Source organism: Vanessa atalanta, chromosome 27, assembly GCF_905147765.1.
Source record: "Vanessa atalanta chromosome 27, ilVanAtal1.2, whole genome shotgun sequence".
NCBI classification, from domain to species: domain Eukaryota; kingdom Metazoa; phylum Arthropoda; class Insecta; order Lepidoptera; family Nymphalidae; genus Vanessa; species Vanessa atalanta.
In genome coordinates, this window is record NC_061897.1 from 6,155,302 (window position 1) to 6,178,393 (window position 23,092).

At 35.0% G+C, this 23,092-nt stretch overlaps 1 protein-coding gene and 1 non-coding gene across 10 annotated transcripts in view; one reads left to right on the top strand and one right to left on the bottom strand.

The window, feature by feature from the left end:
- The window catches only part of LOC125074414 (protein daughterless), a 126,678-nt gene that overhangs the window by 85,976 nt on the left and 17,610 nt on the right, over positions 1-23,092 (top strand). For 7 of the 9 annotated variants that reach the window (XM_047685749.1, XM_047685750.1, XM_047685746.1 and 4 more), the window contains exon 2: positions 17,375-17,915. The exons of the other annotated variants lie outside the window; for them this stretch is intronic. In XM_047685749.1, coding sequence (XP_047541705.1) covers positions 17,496-17,915 — 420 coding nt within the window. In that variant the 5' untranslated portion in view covers positions 17,375-17,495. The remainder of the gene's footprint in view (positions 1-17,374; positions 17,916-23,092) is intronic. 9 annotated transcript variants of the gene reach the window in all.
- On the bottom strand, positions 9,534-9,606 carry Trnam-cau. The gene has a single exon. It is a non-coding gene; the product is annotated as a tRNA-Met (tRNA).

The window sequence follows — 23,092 nt, forward strand, 5'->3', positions numbered from 1 at the left end:
TAAAAGTTTTCTGCATTTTCGTATCATGGAGTACGATAGGAGTAGGATTCGGTAAATGGAGCTGTCCAAGGGAAATATAGTAAAATTTAATAAGATTTTAATAACCAACTTATAACTACAAAGTTATTTTTGATACAAAGATATTTATTCTAAACTATACGCGTATTTAAAAATTAAAATTTCTCAACGAACAGATAACATACATATAATTATTTGAACGATTTATTTTGATAGTGTTTTCTATAATTAAAATTTAAGAGAATTTTATTTTGTTTAAATTTGTTTATTTTAATCAGTCAATAATTATAATATAATTTAAATAATTTATAATTAAATATCACTACGTATCACATTAACATATATATATATATATATATATATATATATAACATAGTTTCTTATATAAAATATAAGTTGTACTATAACTTAAAATACTATCCATATAGTTGTTTCGTATATATAAATGCCCACGTGGTCCAAGACGCGAGGTCTGTTGAACCGTTCAGTAGAGTTATTCTGTACGAACGAAACTCGAAACTCTACGTAGAGTTCGATCGTGAAATGTTAGGCAGTGTGCGACTTCGAATATGACAATTATAACATTTAATGATATAAAAATAATTAAACACGTACGTACTACGTAGTGCTGATAGAATAACATCGTCGGTCATTTAAGTATGTATATGTCTAAAACGTTTAATATCGTATAATATGTTTTGATACGTAAAAACTTTCGGTGCGTTCAATATAAAATCTAAAAAAAAAGAACGAATATTTTCGTTAATTATATTCTGTAATTGTATAAAAGGAATTTAATCATATATATATTTTAAGTAGTAAATGAACGTAAATATATAACTCAATTTGGGAGAGATTTTTGTGAAATGTCATTTTTTGTATTCTTTTTCGCACGTGAAGTTAAAAAAATGTTATCGTATCGTAACAATATCTAACATAACGCATGTTTGATATTGAAATGTTACATATAATAATGTTTCTCTGTTTAAATAACTCGTAAGGGAATTAGAGCTTTCCCCGCCACGCTGCCCCATTGTTTGAACGCTACACGTGACAGAATTTCATATGAAACATTCGACCTTACGATGTTTTCCGCTACACAATAAGTTCATCATCATCAATCATTAAGGTATAAATTTAAAGAAATTAAGATATTGACTGTTGCTTCTCAATATATATTCTGTAATGTTTTGTATGTACGGAATAATATTAATGTTTTTATGAGAAAAGGTGATTCTCATAACATTGGTACAAGGAACATATATAATTGATTTGACGAAAAAAAAAAAGACCCGCTGAGTTTCTTTCGCCGGTTCTTCTCAGGTCAGAGTGTTTCCTTTTCCGAACCGGTGGTAGTGTTTAATTTGACCATCAGTAAGAAAGTGTAATGCTTCTATGTTGAATAAAGGAATTTGAGTTTTAGTTTGAGTTGCGTTCGTTATCGTCTCGGATCAAGCTTTCGGTGCGTTCAATACAAAATCTAAAACAAAAGAACGAACATTTTCGTTAATTATATTCAGTAATTTTATAAGAGGAATTTAACAATTTAATTATATATTAATCGGTCCGCGAACTGTAACCGACGCCCGCGCCCACTCTCAAGACGATAAATCAAATTAAATTTCACTTTTCATCAGGCCGCCGGAACAATGTTATATTATATAGATATATTTGTCTGTATTTCGATCTACGATTGACTTTCTGTATCTGTTTCGAAATATCGTTTGAGAAGATGTATTTAATATATAAAGTTGATTTATAACTTAATATCAAAAATATTCTTTATTCAAGTAGACTCTTTTTTTTATGGCATTGGTTGGCGGAGGAGCATATGGGCCACTTGATGGTAAGTGGCCACCACCGCCCATAGACAAAGGCGCTGTAAGAAATATTAACCATTCCTTACATCACCTATGCGCCACCAACCTTGGAAACTAAGAAGTTATGTCCCTTGTGGATGTAGTTACACTGGCTCACTCACCCTTCAAACCGGAACACAACAATACTGAGTATTGCTGTTTGGCGGTATAATATCTGATGAGTGGGTGGTACCTACCCAGACGGGCTTGCACAAAGCCCTACCACTAAGTAAATGTATAAAAAGCACATTTGAATCGTTACAGTGTTGAATTGAATGTAAAGTTACCACCGGTTCGGAAAGTAGATTCTGTTGAGAAGAACCGGCATGCTCTGTAGTTACCATTTTTCATCATTTTAATAACAGATAGTGGCAATGGAGTTGGGCGCTTTGTTGTGCTTAAGACGGGCCTGAGCATAGCGCTCTATTTATTGACATTACTGCGAACTCCCGCGGAAATGTAGTAGTTGTCCCCCGGTTCACAGGCTTCATGTACCCTGAGTGTTGACTCAAAGTCAAAAATCTTTATCCAATATAGAAGTGTTTACACTTGCTTATTGATAATCAAAAATCTACCACCGGTTCGGAATTTAACACCTCGGACCTGAGAAGAACCGGCGAAAGAAACTCAGCGGATTTGTATTCGCGTTTGAAATCCACGAGTTCTATCAACTGTGCACTACGCCCCTCTTTACTTCTAAAACATTTCAATTAAATAAATTAAACAATGTTAAATTTAATTTTATCTTATTTATACAAAGATAAGTTATCTTGTAGGGTTGTGTTGTATCGTTGAGTAACCCTCGCGGTATGAATCATAACGTCACTTCCTCGATGTAGAATTACTTGTAGTATATTGACTAGCATTTGTTAACCGGCTTTGGCTATGTTTAGATTCTTGTTATAGTTATATTAACGGCTCGTTGGCTTAGTGTTTGGTTTATAAGGTGACAGATCTCGAGGTCATAGGATCAAATCCAGAGTCGGGCGAAAAGTTTTTTTTTTTTTTTAAGAAAATCCCTTAAGCAGGAATAATGTAAAGCCGTTGCTGTCGTTGCTTAAGTCTTGTCAGTCATATCGGATATACGGGTAATATAGGGTTAAGAGTACGAAGGAATATTGTGCCTATGTTTGTGCACACGCATATACACTACATGTGTGTGCAGTTTTGTAGTATCTCTTGAGAACGGTCGCCGTCGCCGGAATCCTTCGGTATTAATAAATATTAATGTTTGAAATTATACAAATAATGACAAAGGTCGTAACCGACTAGGAAGCATTGCATAACAAAAGCCTACGCGCCATTTGAACTGGCAATTGTTTTATGACGTCACTAATATCAATCGCCTTGTGATAGGGACGGTGTTATCATGCTGATGTGATAAGCTTTTTTATTTGATCACTATACACGTGAAAATTATTCTGATTGATGTAGAACTTTCACAATTAATAGTTATAGTTTTAAGAATGTAGAGCGTAGGTTGTGTGTTTATGTTTGTTGGGAAATGGCGTATCGTGTCAAGGTTCTACAGAAAATTGTATAGGATTAGCCGTAGAATTAAAATAGATACTAAATATGTTTAGATAGATATCTATCATATATTAAACCGCCAAACCGCAAAACTTATTCTTACTCAAAAACAGAATCAAAATATACTTTATTCAAGTAGGCTTTTACAAGCACTTTGAATCGTCATCTAACAAACTATATTAAGTAAAGCTACATCTAAAAATACAGTCATGTTAGTTAAATGCTTACAATTATATATGTATGTAATATATCATGCCTGGAAGTCAATAAGTATTAGCTCCACGCTTTTTTTATCATCTATATAATCTTGTATCGAATAATATGCCTTCTTTACCGATGTATTTTTACAAATGATTTGAATTTATGATCCGGAAAAGTTACTGTGTGTAGGAGCCAGTCAGTGTAACTACAGGGACATGACATATCAGTTCCCAAGGTTGGTGGCGCATTGGCGATGTAAGGAATGGTTAATATTCTTTACGCCTATATCTATAACAAAAAAATACAATAAAATTCATATAAAGACTATATATTATTTTACTACGGCTATAGCTATGAGGAGTAACGGTTTATTCTAAGATAAATATAAAAAAAAAAGTTTGTAAAAATATATAAATAAATATTTTACAATGGATATAAATAGTAATTCGTTGAAGAACGAAAGTTATTCATTCGATTATGAACGAAACGAACGAACGAAACTAAAATAAGAATAAAAATGTTGAAAACAATTTAAAAAAAAATACTCGTCGTAATTTATTTTAGTACAATTTTCTTTTAGTCTAAAAAGTATATTTTAAACATTAAAATGTTATTCGTTAATTTGTCCCGTAGATGTATTCTGTAAGAACAATTCGAAACTCATCGCACAGCTCTAGTGTGAAATGTCAGTATGTGACATCCGATTTCGACTTTAAAATATATAACATTCATAGGATACACGTATCAAAATGGCGTATCACCGTAAATCGGTTGTTAATATTTCACGAGTGAGATTCGAAGTGAATTCGTACAGGATCTCATTGCTGCTCTGTCCGTCGTTGTCGTTTAAAAACATAATCGATCCAATGAAAAATACCTTCCTTTATAGTTGACGTAATTATTTTAATTTACTGTTGCATAATCGATTTTATTCGCGATGTTATAAAATATTCAATAGTCGAAGTCTCTGACGTGGCCCTCGTGGGGGGAGGGGCCCATTGATTGCTATGCGGCTCGGCTACTTCATACTTTTACTAAGTTTTTAATGTTCGTTTTTTCATTTATTATTTAAGGAAAGAAACTTGTTCTCAATTTATATAATTACTAAGCGTTCAAGTAAAGTTACCGCCTGTTATTGTTCTACTTCTAGTGCTACTTACGTCCCCACTTCTTTTAAGGAGAAGGTTTGAAGCTTATTTGACTAGGGGTGGGTAGATACTTGCCTGAGTTTGAACCCGTTATCTTCGGTTTGATTCAATTGTTTTAACGATTGAGCTTCCATTATCCGAAAGGTTAACAGAATTGTCGACGAGACGTTAATCAGAATCTCCATTGATTTGTTACTTACGGATCAGATGGTTACGAATAACGGATAGTAAGGTAAATTTGTATAAAGATGTTAGTCAATTAGAAATTTGGGGAGGGCTCTTTATGATCTACCAAGTACCGAGTGTACTTGGTAGACCATAAAGAGACCCCCCCCCCCCCCCTCCGTCAAAAGTTTACATAATTGTCACTTGATTTCAATATACGTAGAGAGTGGAGACGCTAGCCCGCTAGGAGCCTCTTTATTTATAAGTTTCCAGCTAACTTTACAGAAACGTTAATAAATCATCGTATTAAATGTCTTATAAATATTCAATGCTCATGCGCATGGAGACGTAGCGTCTACAGCGTACACATGTACACACACGAGTGTCGCGTGTGTGCGTGTGTGCGTGTGTGATATCGAATTCTAAGTTGTAAATGTTTAAATGAATATATTATACGTCATTATCATAACAGTTAGGGAACGATTGGCCTAAATGACGCGAGATATCTCGAACTATGTTTAAAGTTGGTAGGGAGACCAAATGGGCCATCCGATGGTAAATGATTCTTACTGTCCATAGACGGTAGCGCTCTTGGACGTAACTTTAACAGCCTGTAAAATTTTCACTGCTGGGCTGAGCGTCTCCCTTTGATGAGAAGTTTTGGAGCATATTACACCACACATATATGATACACATGTGAAATTAGGCACATGCAGGTTTCCTCACGACGTGATGAATTATAAACACGAATTAAACGCATGAAAATTCAATGGTGCTTGCCTGGGTTTGTACCCGCAATCATTGGTTAAGATGCACGCGTTCTAACCATTGGGTCCATCACGGCTGGTGGACATATTAACCTCTTACATCGACAATGGACCACCAATCTCGGAAAATGAGAAGTTGGAAGGAATGCGATGTCTAGGAAGGTATTTCATGATTTTTTATGTTTGCCGGAGTTTATTAACATGTGACAATAACTTTATCTCGTCAAAGTTGATCACCTTAAAGACCTCACGCGCTTGTCACACATAAATTAACCCCTAGCTCTGAACGTAAGTAGCGTGCTTTTGAGCCGGATGTCGGGAGTGTCAGGTTCGATTCCCGGGCAACACGATATCGTTCCCATCCGGCTGTGATTGAATATTGTCGTTCGTTAACCGGATGTTGATTCAATATGTCATACACTTAGTGCACGCGATTTTGCTTGAGATGAGCTTTATGAGCTCCTTGTTGTTGCCGGCTAAGCTTATGTTTTAGGGGTTGGTCGTTAGGCATAAATATTAGCCTATGTTCTTACTTGGATTGTAATAGGTTATATAATCTTATTATTAGCTGTTTTATCATATATGTTATATGTTTTTTATTCTACCGCCAAATTTCAATACCTTGTCAGTTCCAATACGCAAACTCGGTGAGACAGTATATTTTACAGTTACAAACCGCATCTTAGATACAACAATAAGCTTTTATACAATATGACTTGAACTTGCAAGCACTGAAACCTTTTACCATTTATTGCCTACATCTAAAAAATTCATAAAAGTAACATTACATAAAAGCGTCTATAAACGAACTTTTAAAAGTTGGATCGTAAATGAACTTTTTATTATAATTCCATGACTTTTTATTACGTATGAGCGGACAGGAAAATAGGCCGTCTGATTGTAAGTGGTCACCACCGCTTATAGACAATAGCGCTGTGAGAAATATTAACCATCCCTTGCGCCACAACCTCGGAAACTAAAACGTTATGTCCCTTGTGCCTGTTATACGGTACCACAAACACCCAGACCCAAGGCAATATAGAAAGCTAATCAACTTTTTCTACATCGACTCGGCCGGGAATCGAACCCGGGACGGAGTGGCGTACCCATGAAATCCGGTGTACACACTACTCGACCACGGAGGTCGTCAATATGTTCGATAGTTTTTGAGTTAATCGCGTTAACAGACAAACACACGCGGTGACTTTTTTTTAAGATACATAGTGATTGAATACAATGTCTCCGTAATTGTAAATAAATTAAACCGACAAAGGAAAACGTTTTAATGTTATCAATCAGTTTCCCTTATAAAACAAACATACAATTAATTAAATCTCATAAACATTATTCTCAGCGTGTACGACCTAGGTCTTGCATGTATTCATCGGCATTCCTGCATTAATGATGTTCAGACACCAGTGACGAGATTCTTAAGTTTGTACTAGAAAGAGATATTTTCTAGTCGCTTTAATTTTGCTATTTATTGTAGAAGGGATTATGTCAGGGGTATTTTAGGCCAGAAATCTGAAACGAAATCAATTCAAGCTCTTAACTGATGACCAACAATTGGACTGGCCTGATGTAGAAAAGAAGGAGATGAGGCCTCAGACCAGCAGTGGCATATTTACATGAATACTAGACAGTAAATGTTATTGCAAAATTAATTGATTAGATATATATGTATGTATAAATATATTGCACATGACATGCTTAAATCTAACAACGATAACCTCCGTCCTCTACGAGGTTACACAGACACACACACACACAGACGAGGCGACTCGCCGTCTGATCGTTTGTAATTATGACAACTTGCATTTGATATTTTTATTAGGTTTAACGCAGACGAGGCGACGTTGCGTTACAAAACGTCGTCGGTATGGTTTTAAGCTCGTATGACGAAATTATTGACCGATAGAAGTGGATATTTCCTGTCCCTAATATTCACTTTTTGTTTGTGTGTGCTAGGTGGACTAAAATTGTTACCTATTGATAAGTATCCAATTCGGAGCATAGACTTTAGCTCTGTAAGAAATATTCCCAACACACTGAGTTTCTTGTCGGTTCTTCTCGGTGGAATCTACATACAGAACCGGTGGGAGCTTCACTCAATATAGTTTTGTAGAATGACGATTCAATTGAATAGAGTATATTTTGATTCGATTTGATTTGTGTCACAAAACGCCACAAATCAAGAGAAGTAAAGAAATATTCCTCGAATAAATGCGCCATCAATCTTTGAAAACTAGATTATTAATTGAATATAGTTTATAATAAGAGTATTTATATACAACAATACTAAGAATACCCTCCTGGCTATTCCTATTCATATTCAATATATGTATTTAATTAGATTGACAAAAAAAAGACCCGCTGGAGTTTCTTTCGCCGGTTCTCCTCAGGTCGGGGTGTTTCTTTTTCCGAACCGGTGGTAGTTTTTAATTTTACTATCAATAAATAAGTGTAATGCTTCTATATTGAATAAAGGAATTTGAGTTTGAGTTTGAATGTATTAATAATTTTTCATATCACCAATGCACCACTAACCTTGGGAACTAAGACGTTCTTTGTGCCTGCAGTTCACTTACTCACTCGTTTTTAATTAGAAGTATTGCTGAGCGTATGATTAGAGGTTCCTCCTTAGATGGATTAGCACATAGCCTTACCACCAAGTATACTAACCAACTAACCAACCCAATCTTTCTTTGGTTGTGTCGAATCGCTTGCTCATAGTATGAGTCTGATAGAAAGAGAGGGTCGATATATCTCTTGCGCCAAAGTATTTAGGGCTGAACTCCTTAACTTGCTCGGAAATTTGCTTAGAAACGATTTTATACATGATAAAAAAGTATGCAGTTAGATTTTATCGATTCTCACGTAGAAATAGGAAAGTTTACATTCGAATCGCTACGTATGTAAGCGCCCTTATTTGCTCTAACGCTTTTACACGTGTGCGTTGTGTGTAACGGTCGTATCTCGCGAACAATGATAATATTATTACTCATTATTCAAACGTTCGATTAAATAACGCCTGCTTTGAAAAATGTGTTATAAGTTTGTCTCGACATTCAATTTTATAGATTACAAGTTGTCCTTTTCGGAGTTGGTCGTTAAGTGTTAGGTATTAAAAATTCAACGGGTTCAAGCTTGTTTCGTATCAAATTTTGATTGGTTTGGCTGTGAAAAAGCAACAGACCGACAGAGTAAGTAAGTAGTAAGTAAGTTTCACACCTCCTCGACACACCATCGGTGTACAGACTACTCGACCTCCGTGGCCATGCTTAGAGTTCAAGCTACCTTTATACAAAATTTGCCGAGTCGATGTAGAAAAAGTTCATTAGTTTTCTATGTTGTCTTGGGTCTGGGAGTATGTGGTACCGTCGTTACTTCTGATTTTCCATAACACAAGTGCTTTAGCTACTTACATTGGGATCAGAGTGATGTATGTGATGTTGTCCAATATTTATATAAAAAAAAAACATAATGTTAGTATGGTATACATACTGCTGCAGCGCCATCTACTGCCGAATTATCATAAAGTAGATGATATAAAAAACTTTGTGAAAAAATACATATTCTATATGTGCTATTTTTCATGGTGGACAGTTTAACAGTATTGAAGTGTAATAATCTCAGATAAACAGAAAAACTAACACACATATATATAAATATTGTATGTTTAAACTGATATAAGTTATTTATTTAATTTATCATTTCTCTTTGAAATGATTATTAAGATTCAATGAATTCCACATTATTGCGATATTTAATTGTTGTTTTTATTTATTTTTGTATTTATCTGTTCATAGTAAAAAAATAAAAAGGAATATAAATACAAAAAGATATGCCCCGGGTGAGGATCGAACTCACGACCTTAAGATTATGAGACTTACGCGCTGCCTACTGCGCCACCGAGGCCGGTGGGTGATATTGCGAAATAGATTATTACTTATAAACGTAGAAGGAAAGATTATTTTTATATATTTAAGTTTTATTAAATACATTTCAGAACATGTTAAAAGTACTATGGACTTAAATGACATCTACACCCAATAATTTAAACTAAAGACTTAACCACAGATACAATATCATATAACAAACTTAATACTTTCATCGTAGGGATCCCTGCAAGCATTAAAGCACACAAACTCCAATTGGTCACGTGCAACGTGATGATAAATGGTTACCATCATTCATAGACATTCCTTATATCAGCAATGTGCCATTAGCCTTGAGAACCAAGATTTTTCGCCTGTAATTACACTTCGAACTGGAACACGATGTAAAGTATTGCTGTTTGGCAGTTAAATCACTTATTATAAGTGGTACCCAGATGGGTACTACCACTATATACAATTAAGAACTTAAATTAAAGTGTTTTGGATCTGGAAATCTTTGAATACGAATACGACCTCCGTGGTCGAGTAGTGTGTACACCGGTTTTCATGGGTACGCTACTCTGAGGTTCCGGGTTCGATTCCCGGCCGAGTCTATGTAGATTTTTTTTTTCTATTTTTTATGTAGTCTTGGATCTGGGTGTTTGTGGTACCGACGTTACTTCTGATTTTCCATAACACAAGTGCTTTAGCTACTTACATTGGGATCAGAGTGTGATGTGATGTTGTCCAATATTTATTTATTTATTTATTAATATCTTTAATAATTGAATTTGGATACCTACTTCTAAACGTCTTTTTCGTGGTTTATCTTTTTAAAAAAACTTTCTGTGTGTGGTTGCAAAAATGGGCTCAAGTGCACTCGTGACCGGGGAATCGAACTTCCGACCTTGACTCACAGATGTCCCACCTGACACGTAGCGTCGTGTCGTGGGCTCGTTAATTATATGTTGATATTGTTATTATACGGTTATTGTTTATTATTTTCGAAGGGAAAGTCATAATCGTTATTATCAGGTATTTTATACTCAAATTAAGTGCGCAGTTTAAAGTTACATCGAAATTGGCTTATTATTTTTTTTTTAGTTATAAATGTTTTTTAATTTATCTTAACTTTTTTTTTTCGTATCTGTCGAAGTCTCGTCGAAGTATCTGTCGAGCTTTGGTGCAATAAAAATATGGAATTATTATAGAACAAAAAGTTTTTTTTTTTAATATAGCATTATCAGCCTGTAAATTCCCACTGCTGGGCTAAAGGCCTCCTCTCCCTTTGAGGAGAAGGTTTGGAACATATTCCACCACGCTGCTCCAATGCGGGTTGGCGGAATACACATGTGGCAGAATTTCGTTGAAATTAGACACATGCAGGTTTCCTCACGATGTTTTCCTTCATCGCCGAGCACGAGATGAATTATAAACACAAATTAAGCACATGAAAATTCAGTGGTGCCTGCCTGGGTTTGAACCCAAAATCATCGGTTAAGATGCACGCGTTCTAACCACTGGGCCATCTCAACAAAAAGTACGAAACATAATTTCTATATGTTTCTCTCATATATAATATTATATGAACATAGTCATAATTGACTTAACAGAAAAAAAGTTCGACACCTGTCATTACTATGTTTTTCCTAAATAAGGTGAAATAGATGAAAATCGGTAAAAATTACCGATTTTTTTTTTTAAATATATGTTAAACGTTTAACATTCTCGCGTTTAGATGACCAAAAAATCCGGGTCAGCTGAGTCGTAACTCGTAAGTTGAACGCGGCGGGAATCGAACCGGTTAAACAGCTGGCGGGCAGGTGCGCTTTGAGCTTAAGGCTCTATGTATTTATAGATTTCTTTGTGTAATTGATTTTTATGTAAGTGGAATACATACATATACTCGGAAATATAACCAAGTCCGATTTTCAGACTCGCGCGATCTTGATCTTAGATCCATATATTTCATGTCAACTTTTATAAAACTTGGGCAACCCCGTCTGGGTAGGTACCACCCACTCATCTATTCTACCGCATAAAAGCAGTGTTCAGTATTGTTGTGTTCCGGTTTTAAGGGTGAGTGAGCAAGTGTAACTACAGGCACAAGGAACATTACTCATTTCCCAAGATTGGCAGCGCATTAGCGATGAAAGTAATGATTAATATTCGTGGTGAGCGGTGGTGACCGCTTACCATCAGGTGACCCATGTGCTCGTTCGCTTATCTATATGTAATATATTTAGAAAAAAAAAACTATGAAATTTTACTCGGTGGTACGGCTAGCCCGTCACCAAACAGCAGTAGTTAGTACTGTCGTGGACATAACATCTCAGCTGGCTAATATTTCTTACAGCGCCAATGTCGTTTGTGACCACCGACCATAATGTATGATGTGTACTAGTAAATATTTTAAGTTGTTTTCGTATAATTTTGAGTAACGGTGAAGGAAAACATCGCGAGGAAACCTGCATGAGTTTAATTTAAACGAAATTCTGCCACATGTGTATACCACCAACCCGCATTGAGAGGAGGCCTTAGCCCAGCAGTGGGAAATTTACAGGCTGCTAATGTAAATGTTAAAATTCATTAATAAAGATATAAAATTGAAGATTCGTCTGTACGTTTCTCGAATATCAAGATCAACCGATCGTTTTGAATAAATCTTTAATGTTGTAATCGAAGCGGAAGCAATAATATTTAATGCTTGTAAAACCGCGCGTAACAACATGTATCTAATTAATTTGTACTAGGGTTATCTTATCCATACGTTTCTACTGATTACGCGACGAGCGGCAGGTGGCGAGATGGACTATTAAAATTAATATATATATATTTTTTAATAGCGACTGATTATTCGAGAATCGAGGATTGTCTAGTCGACGTGTGGACGTTAACTGAGAATACTTAGCTCAAATCCGGACCAGTAATGTTGAGTTAAATACATTTTGTTTTTTTTAATTAGTATGGATTTAATTGTAATTAATATGTAGTCGACATTTGTCAGATGATCTCTGAAACCTTCAAGTTTGTCTCAAATTAAAATATACTTTATTCAAGTAAGCTTTTACAAGCATATTTGAATCGACATTTAACAAACTATTTAAAGTAAAACTACCACCGTTTCGGAATGTAGATTCTACCGAGAAGAAACTCAGTAGTTACTCTTTTTCAACATCTAAAAATACAGTCATGTTAGTTATATACAATTATATATATTATATATATTCAGTATCTGCAACATAACCCCAATGTAATATATGCCATATGACATAATAATGTGAAAATAAACAAAATATATATGTCTGGTGGAAGGACTTTGTGCAAGACGTCTGGGTAACACAGTCATCACAAACTCATTAGATATTCCACATGTGTCGAATAAGCTTCTAATCATATTCGCATGTCGAGTTTGCCCAGTAGAGGATTTTTTTAAAGTATGTTTTGATAAACATCGTTTTCTAAAATTAGGTTCATAACACAAGTACCGAAATATTTCGACATAAGTTTTGGAATATTTCGTTCTGTGTATCGTTGCCTTTATGTATGTAAGGTGAAGCCGTGTGACGCTGACTGAGCTATATCGAAAGTGTTGGGTTACTCGACGTCGGTGGTCGGATCGCTTTTGCCCGACTGCGACGTGACCAAGTGGTGCTATGTACTTCGCGTGTTTGTTTAGTGTGTCGCGCTAATGTTGTAACATCACTATTTTTTGTTTGTTATACTTAAATCAGATATCACTTAAATGTTCTGAAGTTATTTTTTAATAATTAAATTAATTTTTAAAGGCTTAAAGAAAACAATGTTTCATTAAAAAATATGCATTAGGTAATAATAATACCTTCTACTACTTCAACAAGAAATTAAGAAAGAATTAATTTATAACTTGTAATATATATATACATATATGTAAGTGTGTATTATATTAAGACTGTAGATATATATATTGAACACAGTTATAAGTTTTATATGTTTTAATGAGGAGAATATCTATACTATATAATAAATCCGTAAGTGCTCTTTCACGGGCAAACTACTGAACCGAATTTGATGAAATCTGATATATGTTAAGCTTAAGCTCCAAGATGGGACCTAAGACGAGATAAACAATAATTAAAACGCGAGCGAATCTGCGGACGACAGCTAGTATTTAACATTACAACTCGTAGGAGCCCTGGATTATACTTGAAATATTTTTATTTCATTTATTTATTTGGCAAACAAACAATTATAATAACACTTAACAGTAAGAAACAAATATAAGATAAACATGAATCGAGCAAGTTTTCACTTAAAATTAATACAAAAAAAAAAAATTACAACTTACATTAAAAACATAAACAGAAACAGCAAGTATAAAGAGCGAGGAAAACGGTTAAAGTTTAATAATATAGACGTAAACTATTTTTTGTGTTGAATATATCTAATTCTTTACAATTTATGTTTATATAACAATGATCCCTTATCTATTAAGTGAAACAATCATTTATAGGGGTAGTATAAGGGGATGATACGCTATTGGTGGTATACTACATATTTCTTAACATATCTTGTCATTATTATAAATATATATGTATATTCAATAATGTATGCGAAATTACTCTGATCCCATTGTAAGTAGCTAAACCACTTGTGTTATGGAAAATCAGAAGTAACGACGGTACCACGAACACCCAGACCCAAGACAACATAGAGAACTAGTGAACTTTTTCTACATCGGGAATCTTATTCGGGACTTCGGAGCGGCGTATGATGCTTTTATAGTTAGTCAACGGTAGACATTTATTCAAATCGGATTAATAGTTTTGTGATATCTCCATAGTATGTTCAAACAAATACATTTTTAACTTTATTGAATTATATAATTGTAAGGAAACCTCTTCTTCGCTTCTTTATTGAAGCGATTTATTATTAAAGGATTTATTATTGTATTGCCAAGGGTTCGTTATGCTAGTTCAGTTGCAGGCTGATTTGTTACATATATTTGCAACGTTTTAGATGTTCATTTGTTTTGAGGCATGTTTTTTTTTGCACTTCAAGCCGTATAACCGAAAGTAAAACACTAAAGAATGATTCCTAATTTTTTTCTTAAAATTTGGGCATTTAGGTTATGTAGGAAACCTTACGATTAGCGGTCCGTAATACTAACAGGGTCATTTGGTGGACGAACGATTTACTCCGTAGCGATGAAGCCGAATAAGGTTATGTTTTTGGATTTGAATTACATCGATTTTTTTTTTCAAATCGGTTTGTTGTCTGGTTGTATAAATCGCGATCTTCGTCCCAGTACTATTAACAAGTTGAGAGTTATCGCATCGAATCGAATCGTTGCCGTTCGGTCGTCTATCTATCAAACGCAACGATCGGCTATATTCGGAATCGTATCGTAACCGATATAAAGAGTTGGTCCTTGGTGAGGTGCCTTAGTGTGCGTGAGGCGAAGAGTACGGACAGCAAAATAAAAATTACATTATATTTCTTAAGTTTATTTTATTACTTAATACACGTGGATTTTGTCGTGTGCGAATGGATTTATAATAAGACAATGTACCAAAAAAAGTACAGTCGTATAGACGAATCAGCTTGCAAAATTGATATAATATTCATAACTTTGAATGTTTAATAGAAATAATTTTCAATAAAAAAATTGCAAAGCTTTAGAAATGACGCTTAAAATCATTGTTACTTTAAAGTTATTTTAAGTTAACAAAGAGAAAGGGATCTACCTGCGTACAGGGGTTCGATTCCCAGGACGGTGAAATTTCTCCTCAGGGACCGGAGACGCAAGGTGTCTCAGTGCGGGATTCGTTTGGTTTCACGGTTATGGTTGTTTAAATACGTAGAGAAATGTTTTTTTCTTTACAACATAGTGTATTGCAATGATATTTTGTTATCACGAACTCCGTTTTTGTTGTATAACATATTATAACATATATAAAAAAATATATATATCCTGCTGAGTTTCTTTCGCCGGTTCTTCTCAGGTCCGAGGTGCTAAATTCCGAATCGGTGGTAGATTTTTGACAATCAATAAGCAAGTGTAAACACTTCTATATTGAATAAAGATTCTCTGTCCGATGAACTTTAGTATATATATATATTTACAGTTCTTTTGCGTCTGTGCTATTTAAGTTTTGTTTTTGACATAAATATTTAATAAATAATACAAGTGATTCTTAGCTCACGACATATTCTATTGGTTATATATCTAATGTTGAAATATATATTACACAATTTGATAAGGATATTAAACAGTTGTACATAAAATCTTATGTAATAAATATACTTTATTCAAGTCTAATATAACTTATTTTATTTAACTAATAATTCGGGTTTAAGAAAATTTATTGTTTGCGTGAGGATTGATGTTATTTATTTATTTCTTTGAAAATTATGCATAAACATATCTAGACATTTTTGCCAAGCGTTCCTACGTTACGTGTGTTATAAGTTCCAATACATAGATGATTATAGTATTAAGCAATTCAAAGTAAATCATTTTAGAATTAATGATATGATTTCAGCTAAGATAAATAATTTACAAGAATACGTAATTATGTAAAAATAATGGCTTCAAAAGGGTTTCGAGTGTGTTCATAACAAAATATGTTTTGAAAATAATTATTCTAGTCTGCGGCTTATTAAAAATTAAATATAAATTGTATTTAAAAACGGTCATAAAATCAATTCGCCAAAATCAAAACCTAAATATACTTTATTCAAGTAGACTCTTACAAACATTTTTGAATCGTAATTTTTAAACTATATTAAGTGAAGCTACCACCGGTAGAAGAAGAAGAACCGGCAACAAACTCAGTAGACTTAAGTATATACAGAAAACTAAATCAAATCAAATTCCTTTATTCAATACAGAAGCATTAAACTTTCTTATTTATCGTCAAACAAAACACCATCACCGGTTCGGAAAAGAAACTACCCTGACCTAAGAAAAATCGGCGAACGAAACTCGGCCGTTTCTTTTTCGTCAATTTGTGATTATTTACAAATATTCAATATTAAAAGAAATAGCCCGGAGGCGATCGTTTCATTCCCAAGGTGTGTTATCAACCATGATGAGTTCATATAATAATCTTTCGTATACGAGCGTTATTTAATAATTTTTATTTCATTTAGCAGCAAAGGCATTTTGAACATTTTCTCGAACTGTTAAATATATAAATTTACTTTGATAAATGAATTTTAAGAAATGCGTAAAGTATTTTTTGGACAGCTTCTACTAAGGATAGAGTCTGTTACGACTTGTGTGTCGGAGTCGGCGTCTCTGAGCGCAGATTTAAGCACTTGACAAAAAAAAGTTATTGTTTACCTAATTCTGCGGTCGGACGCTTGGGCGGTCGATTGTACGCTCGTCTGTTCGTGTTGTAAGACGCGGCGCACACCTGGCGGGACGCAGGGACTACCAATTTTCTTTTAATGATTATCAACATTTAGAAATATATAATCGGATTTTTTTGAGAATACTTATCTAATTGGATAAAGGCGTAGAGGTGCTTTTTAATTAGTCGATCGGCTTGGAGTGTTTTGATGCTTTTGAAGAAAATCTATCGGATAGTTTAACTTAAAATACGCATCGAACAAATGCTACTTACTATAGCAGCTCGGCATAGCCAAATGGATATTTGATCGTTGATCGACAAGTTTAAGAAGCACCCTAAGATCGCGCAATAGACTCGAATAGAGCACATTTGCCGCGTGTTGTCGTATGAACCGCGTTTTACAACCCGCGCTTCACCAGATGTGCACCGACCCTTACAACCTGATGTAAACATCAAAATTACATATTTTAGGTTAGACTTTTACACTCGACCAAGTGATTAGTGATTTATTTTTTTAATAAGTGAAATTATATAAAAGTAATTCAAACAAACGAAAGACAAACTGATAAAAGTGAGTGATGTCGTCGGAGATATGGCTATGCGTCACAATATGAACATGGACCAGAACTTCCTCCCCGCGGACCCCCCACCCGCTCCAGACGTGTACCAGCCCAAGACGGACCTAGCCAGCGAATATTTCAACACGTTCAACCAAATATGCGAGAACTACCGAACTGACTCCGATGTCAACCTTCGGCAAACATCGGATACGCTTCGGCTGTCGTCTGAGATCCTAGACGGAGCTCGGGACGAGTTCATAAGCACAGATTTCTTGGTGAAGAACAAGGAGTACCAGGCCGAATATGCGGAGAGAGTTTTTATGAGTGGGAAAGATGAGCAGATCTTTCAGTTTGGACAGCCGGATGCTTCAGCCCTACTCAGGCATAGGGCGAGGCGAAGATACAACGAGGAGCACGGTCTGCCGACGACGGTGACCAGCCAGGAGAGTGGGGTTAGTAATCAATTAACTTGAGATTCACATTTACAGGCACGGAAATATGTTTGTTTTCTTTGAACAACTCTACAGGTCATTTTTATGTATATATTTAGTACAGTCAACCAGATGAACTCAAGGCTTCGCCCGCTTGGAATTCAGTTTGTGCCGAAATTGCTTCAAGAACTTGTATCTCTAACATTACCCTCAAAAAACTAGCCTATCTCCGTACAAGGAGTTCAAGTTTCATCAAAACCGATTCAGTGGTTTTGCCGTGTGTGTAGCAGACGTACAGAGTTACTTACACGTTTATAATATTTGTGCAGATGTCGCATATCACCTTCTGACATTTTACGTTTATATTCTTTGGAGGGTGTGTCCTGACATAATAGCTCTAGAATAATATTCTACTAAAAGCAAATATGTTCCAAATGTCTATGTAAGTGTCATCCACTGAAAAAAAAAAAAAAATATTTTGCTTGTTGACTATGATAAACTAGTTGAACTCACGGCTTTGAGTGCGCGAAATTTATCCTCGAGGAATAAAATAAAAGCCGATGATGGCCCGGTTGTTAGAACGCGTGCATTTTAACCGATGATTTCGGGTTCAAACCCAGGTAGGCACCAGTGAATTTTCATGTGCTTAATTTGTGTTTATAATTCATCTCGTGCTCGGCGGTGAAGGAAAACATCGTGAGGAAACCTGCATGTGTCTAATTTCAACGAAATTCTGCCACATGTGTATTCCACCAAACCGCATTGGAGCAGCGTGGTGGAATACGCTCCAAAGCTTCTCCTCAAGGGAGAGGAGGCCTTAGCCCAGCAGTGGGAAATTTACAGGCTGCTAATGTATGTAAAAAACCTATGTCATTCCTGGAACTCGAAATTATCAACGAACAAAATTTCATCTTGATCAAGTACAAGATACTTTCGAATTTGAAATATTAGTAGGGATTTACGTCGAATAGAGTATAGGCGTGTTTTAGTGTTACGCTAACGTGTTATAATTAGAGGAGTAAATTGGGGGTGCGTGGGAGGGAGAGCATTACGCGCTCTGGCCGCGAGTATTTACTATGTCTTTGAGCGTAGTATTTGTGACATAGTTATTGTTATCGACTGACATTTCGATAGCCTCATATGTAACATTGCGGTTTAATTATATGACTATTATTTCTTAGATATAGAATTCTATTCTCAGATTTATTATGTCGAAAAAGGTCTTAAGCACCTCGGTTTTAATGATGACTTTAAATGCGATTTTAAAATTCCTGATTACACGACGATGGAAAATTTTTTAATTTTATCGTTACGTGTGTAAACTTTGTGATTTATTTATTTGTTTTCTCACGTGTCGTGATGTTTTTTTTTTTATTTGGTGATACATACGTGATTGACGTTCGTTTTTTTTTAAATATTAATTTGATTAAATTAAACAATACTCTAAAACGTGAGAATATTAGTGTTAATTATCTTTATACAAATGGCCAAAGGCGAGAGTTCAGTGCCTTATTCTGCTCTGTTTGTCTATTGCTTTTTTTTTTTCATTTTGTTTTATAATGACAAGCTTTAGTTAGTACTGATTGAACCATCTCTATTCCTTTATCGGACTACTAGGCGCAGGCAAAAGTTTCATCCGTACGTTGTTGACATACCCAAAAGTCGAACTAAACGGTTTGACAGCACGTTTTCGGTGAGAGTCGCCAAGATTTGGAACGACCTGCCTGGGTCTATTTTTCCTGATATGTTTAACTCTTGAGCCCTTAAGAGTAGAATGAACAGGTTTCTTTTGGATAGGCGTGTACCACCTTCGTCTTCATCTACACTTTCCATCAGGTGAGATGGACAAACGACATAGACAAACGCCTATTCCATTACAACTATAAAAAAAAAGCTACTTGGTTCCTTGCTGGTTCTTCTCGGTTGAATCTGTACTCCGAACCGGTGATAGTTTAAGTTTAGTATAATTCTATAATTAAAGTATATAAGCCTCTTTTATTAAAGTATATTTTGATTCATTTTGCTTTCAGTGATGCTTCCCTGAGTTTGAACCCGATATCTTCAACTAGACAGGCTTTTTAACGATTGTTATAGAATAATTTTGATAAATTAATTATTTTAATTTACTTACGCATATACGTGAGCGGTTCGACGTTCCGACTTCAAGAGGTCAATGTACTCGTTCCCGATTAGCCACGGGTCCCCTCTATGTGTGGTAGGAGGTTTTATGATAACATTGTAATTGGTAATATAATTTTAAATGTAAACCTGAATGTCTTTTGATACTATAAGTATATTTTAGCCTGTTTTTAAAATACTTCAAAATAGAAAAAAGTTCAGGTCAGACGGCTGGTACAACGCTTGTAACGCAACGCAAAGTATCCCTAATGAAAAGAAGGTTAGAAGTTGACTCCGACACGCTGCTTCAATGCAGGTCCATGTATATACGTGACCGATTCTCATTCACCACGTGCAGGTTAGCTCACGATGCTTTCCTTCACCGCAGAACTCGAGATGAATTATAAACACAAATTAAACACATGAAAATTCAGTGATGCTTGCCTGGGTTTGAACCCGAAATCATCGGTTAAGATGCACGCGTTCTAACCACTGAGCTATCTCGACTCTACTGGGCAATCACGGCTGTAAAAATAGCACGGTGTTTATAATCATTCTGTGTATTTTGTTTTCGAAACGATATCGTTGATTCGTCTCGTTGATCTCAATTTTTAATGGAAGGGTTTACGTTTAAATATATAAATATAATATATACATACGTAAATGAAGTCGATTTTAGCTTAGAAATACTTTTTGGACTGTTTGTAGTTTTTTTTTTAATAACCAGTAATAATGAACCAGAATATGCCATACAATATACGATCTGCATTAGAAATCGGTGGTAACTTTAAGTTTAAATTATTTTTAAAGGACTCCAAAAAGGCCTGTCAGTACAGCATACGTCGTTTATAAACCGATTTAGAAAATTAGATGTTTGTTACATTTTATTATGTAATCTGACTATTTAAAAGTGTTTCAGAGTTTTTTTTTTAATTCTAATCCGAGGAGAGTTGAAAACTGATTCAACATAGACGCCTATTAATGCCTATCTGATGAAAATCAAGTGAAACGCAATTCGATACGTAGGTTCGATTTCGGACTAATGGATTTACGTAACGCGAGACTTATAATTGACGTGTTAGAAGGTGCAGTTAGGGGTCGCTTGTGAATGGGGTGCGTTATATATTATTATACAAATGTAGGTTTTTGTTAGACTTTTGTGTGATACAAACGATTTTTATCCTTGTTTCTAATTTTTTAAGGTTTATTTTTTCATTGTGGCGATGCCTATTTTTCCCACGGCTGGACAAAGGCTTGAGTACTTCAGAAGGCACGCTCCAATACGAGTGAGATATATACATGTAAGAGAATTTCTTTCAACATAAGCATGTTTCCCAACGATGGTAATGATGATAGTTCTTCACATTTTATAAACAGTAATTGAACACATGAAAATTCGGAGGTGTTCGTCTGAGTTTGAACCCGCTATCTTCGTTTAATTCACGCTTTCTAACCACTGGGCCGTGATGTATAAATAACATGAACATCAAATAATTAATTAAAATGTAACAATGATTATGTCATGGGACAACTACTAATACATTTCATGTACAAAAAAAACATATCCCTCTGGTCGCTTGGTCCAATATATGAGCGTTTAATATGTTAAAAAAAAGTCTACAATTAGATTCGGTGTTTCTTTAACGTTAAATATTATTTTATGTGCGTATTTGAGTTTTTTTGGGAGCCGAGATGGCCCAGTGGTTAGAACGCGTGCATCTTAACTAATGATCGCGGGTTCAAGCCCAGGCAAGAACCAGTGAATTTTCATGTGTTTATAATTCATCTCGTGCTCGGCGGTGGATGAAAACATCGTAGGGAAACCTGTGAATCCACCAACCCACATTGGAGCAGCGTGGTGGAAAATGCTCCTAGCCTTCTCCTCAAAGGGAGCGGAAGCCTTAGCTTAGCAGTGGGAAATTTACAGGCTGTTACTGTATTTGAGTTTTTGTTAGCTCTTGGACGATTAAACTCTTAATTGCCTGTGAAAGAAACCTCTATACACAATTCAAAACGAAGAAAGAAATAAGATAGACAAACCATATATTTACCTTTAAACTCAGAGATATTATAAAATACTAATACTCTCTTATAATACAATAATTTTAACTTACGTAGTTTTTATAACAGCTTCGTTGACGTTTAAAACGATCTAACGTCAAAAACGAATATCATAGATTACTCAAGCTCTCGACCAATGAAATCGCGTCAATTCCGCGTCAACCACGGTTTCATTGGTCGGAATAGGCTTGGACTTCGACTTGGCGACGTGACGTAAAAGTATCTAGATTATTTTATATTCTCACGATAAGATGATAGTTTTATCGATGGTGAAATGATGGTTTTTAAAAATGATTCCTTATTCGCTTTAAATCGCTGTCGCTCATGACATAGGCTGTTGCTCTAATTCATCCCACAGGAAACGACCCAGCGATGCGTCAGTGAGATTATATGATTGTGTATCCTTTCGGTGCTTGGCTCGGTTTCTTTTTATAGGATAACTTATTTCCGAGGGAGCAAGAGAGCAACCACCCCTGCGTTAAACTGTGCCCAAATATGGTTCTATTGGTATGTGTACTGTTAACTTTAGAATGTTTAGGATGCTCTGGATGGCAGTAGATCTACCTGTTCATGATCTAGTTGGTGTTTTTAAGGTTATATAACAATCAAAATATACCTCTAACAAGTAGGCTCTTACAACCTCTTTAGAATCGACATTTTATAAAACTCTACCGCCGAGAGAGATTAAGATGTTACTCCTTTCCAACATTTGAAATACAAATAAATAAATAAATATATATGTATATTTGTATGTATAAATTAGTTTATAAAAATGAATTTGGTGTCTTCATAATCACAATATTCTTCATTCAAGCAGGTTCATAAAGGCACTTGAATCGTCACCGGTGACGTCACCGCTTAAATCTAAACTCGAGACAAAGTAATTCTCAAACGAATGTATTTAATGTAACTGTAATGGAATTCAGGGAAGGATGTAATCAAAATTTTTCTAAAAAATAATTTGTTCTCGATCGAGTCTCGGAATTAATGAGTCAGAGTCTATTGTTGAGTTTAATGTC